At 54.7% G+C, this 2,282-nt stretch overlaps 1 protein-coding gene across 1 annotated transcript in view; it reads right to left on the reverse strand.

Annotated features, from left to right (window-relative positions):
• The window catches only part of LRRC75A (leucine rich repeat containing 75A), a 103,306-nt gene extending 101,098 nt beyond the window's left edge, over positions 1-2,208 (reverse strand). The window contains exon 1 of the mRNA XM_009287192.2: positions 1,945-2,208. Within this exon, the coding sequence (XP_009285467.1) occupies positions 1,945-2,208 (264 nt within the window). The remainder of the gene's footprint in view (positions 1-1,944) is intronic.
• Positions 2,209-2,282: the final 74 nt, after the last annotated feature.

Raw genomic sequence — 2,282 nt, forward strand, 5'->3', positions numbered from 1 at the left:
CGGTCAGATTTGTCATGGGGGCAGCCGCTGTGTCACATCCCAGCTCCCTCACACCCTGCAGGCCAACGGGCGGGGAGGGAGAGGACGGTCCAGAGCATCGCTGAGAAAAAACAGCATCTGAAGCCAGAGAGAACTTGGGAGCGGCTCATGGTACTTCACAGGCACCAAGATTTTCTTTTTTTGGGGGGGGGAGGGGGGGGGTGTTGAAATAAACACCTTCTAAAATTAGCCCCTGCCTTTCTGCCAGCTCCAATGGGCTGCTGGTGCAACGATAAAGCTTCGGTAGGGCTGAGAGGGTGCAACATTTTGGCACAGATCTGCTGCCCAACTCACGGCCACTTCTGCCCCACAGGGTTTTCCCAGCCACGTGTTTGACCCACCACGGCTGCAAAGATCCCAAGCAGAGAGGCTGCTGTCTTCTAAAATTAGCCCCTGCCTTTCTGCCAGCTCCAATGGGCTGCTGGTGCAACGATAAAGCTTCGGTAGGGCTGAGAGGGTGCAACATTTTGGCACAGATCTGCTGCCCAACTCACGGCCACTTCTGCCCCACAGGGTTTTCCCAGCCACGTGTTTGACCCACCACGGCTGCAAAGATCCCAAGCAGAGAGGCTGCTGTCCCAAAGAGTCGTACCCCCGACTCCCGGGGAGGGGGCACGTTCATCTCAGAAAAAGCGCTTTATCTCAAGGTTGAGAGTAAGTCGTGAGAGCTTTCTATAAAGGAACGCAAACACATATGAAACTGTTCAGATTTCTCAGCTGGACTGCTCCAAAGATAGTCCTGAGTCACATAAACCAGCCAGGCAGAGGGACCCTGGCTGATGGGGTAAATGGAAGTGTGCCTCTCGGGGGGGTGAAGGGGTCAGGGACGTGCCCCGAACAACACATCCACTTGCTAAAAAGTTAACAGGACCAGAAAATGGGGGGAAAAAATGCAAACAAACAAAACCAAGAAGAAAACCATGAGACGTGGACAGACTGACGCAGAGCAGATCTACGGGGCAAGAAAGCAGCTCCCCATGCCCAGTCTGAGCAACTCTTCCCCGGGTGGTAGAACTGGTTACGCCGAACAGCTGGGTGCCTTGCAAGCTCCTTGGGAGAAAAATCAAGCTTGAAGACAGGTCTGTTTTCAGTTTGCATGGAAAACTTGCTGTTTTTCCAAGCCCTGTGTACCCCAGAGCCTTGAAAATGCCCAGCGCTTCGGTCTTTTTATCACCGCCTATCAGTAGAAAAGGTTAAATGCTAATTTGCTGGATACAGAGCAGTGCTCCTCAGCTGCCTTTCTGTTTGCTCACAGCAACTTTCTGTAGGGTTACTTCTCAGCTAATGCCCAGCTCAAACAGACTTTCAAGGGGAAAGGTCTCGGGCTCCATACAATTAATTCCCCGCACTCGCACAGCGTCTCGCACGCTCATTTCTACAAGCCCGAGTCAACACCAGCAAAACTCCCCCAGGTGATTGTGCGTCAAAAAGAACAAGATAAAAAGCAAAGCTGCCAACTGTTGGTATTTCTGAGCTGGGAAGAAAAGAGCTGATTCTCAAAAGCTGCTAGCTCAAATTGCCTCAGCGCTTTTACAGATCCGCTTTAAACACCAAACTTTTTGAAAGTTGAGTGGGAACCTCCTTGAGTGGGCTGTGCACACTGCAAACCCCAGAGCTATCAGCGCAAGCAATGAAGGGAAGGAGAAAAATGCACCCGGCAGGGTTCCTCGCTGCAGACAATGCAAAGCACCTCCCCGGGGTTATTTTCCCATCTCCAACACCATGACCACCCTGCAGCTCCTCAGCCACTTCCCCAAAATTACGCCACGAAAGTTAGACCCGCAAAAACCGAGTGTGCCCCCTCTTTGCTAGCAGGCTTTCGAAACCGGGATGTGTTTTCCTCCTAGACTACCTTTTCCCCACCGCAAGCAGGCAGCCCCCCAGGAGAAACCTGCCCATCCTCACCTGCCGCAGGTGCCTCAGCAGCTCGGTGGCCTCCTCCTGCTTCCCCTGCTTCACCAGCACCAGCATGTCCTGGATCATGCAGATCCGCCGGTGGTAAGGGGGCAAGCTGCTGCCACCACCCTTCCCAAACTTCTCGCCGGACTTCACCACGAGGGAGGCGAGGAAGTCCCCCCTTTCCCTGGGGGGTACTTTCTTGCGGTGGTGGGCCGGGGGGCTCTCCCCAGCGCTGCCCGGCTGGCAACCCTTGGTCTGCTTGGTGCCCATGGTGTGTGGCCCCGGCTCCTGCAGTCCTGGGGCTGCATGCAAGGCGGGGGAGGCTTGGAAGCCACGGAGGGGGG

This window comes from Aptenodytes forsteri, unplaced genomic scaffold (genome assembly GCF_000699145.1).
Source record: "Aptenodytes forsteri isolate BGI_AS27 unplaced genomic scaffold, ASM69914v1 Scaffold188, whole genome shotgun sequence".
Taxonomy (NCBI): domain Eukaryota; kingdom Metazoa; phylum Chordata; class Aves; order Sphenisciformes; family Spheniscidae; genus Aptenodytes; species Aptenodytes forsteri.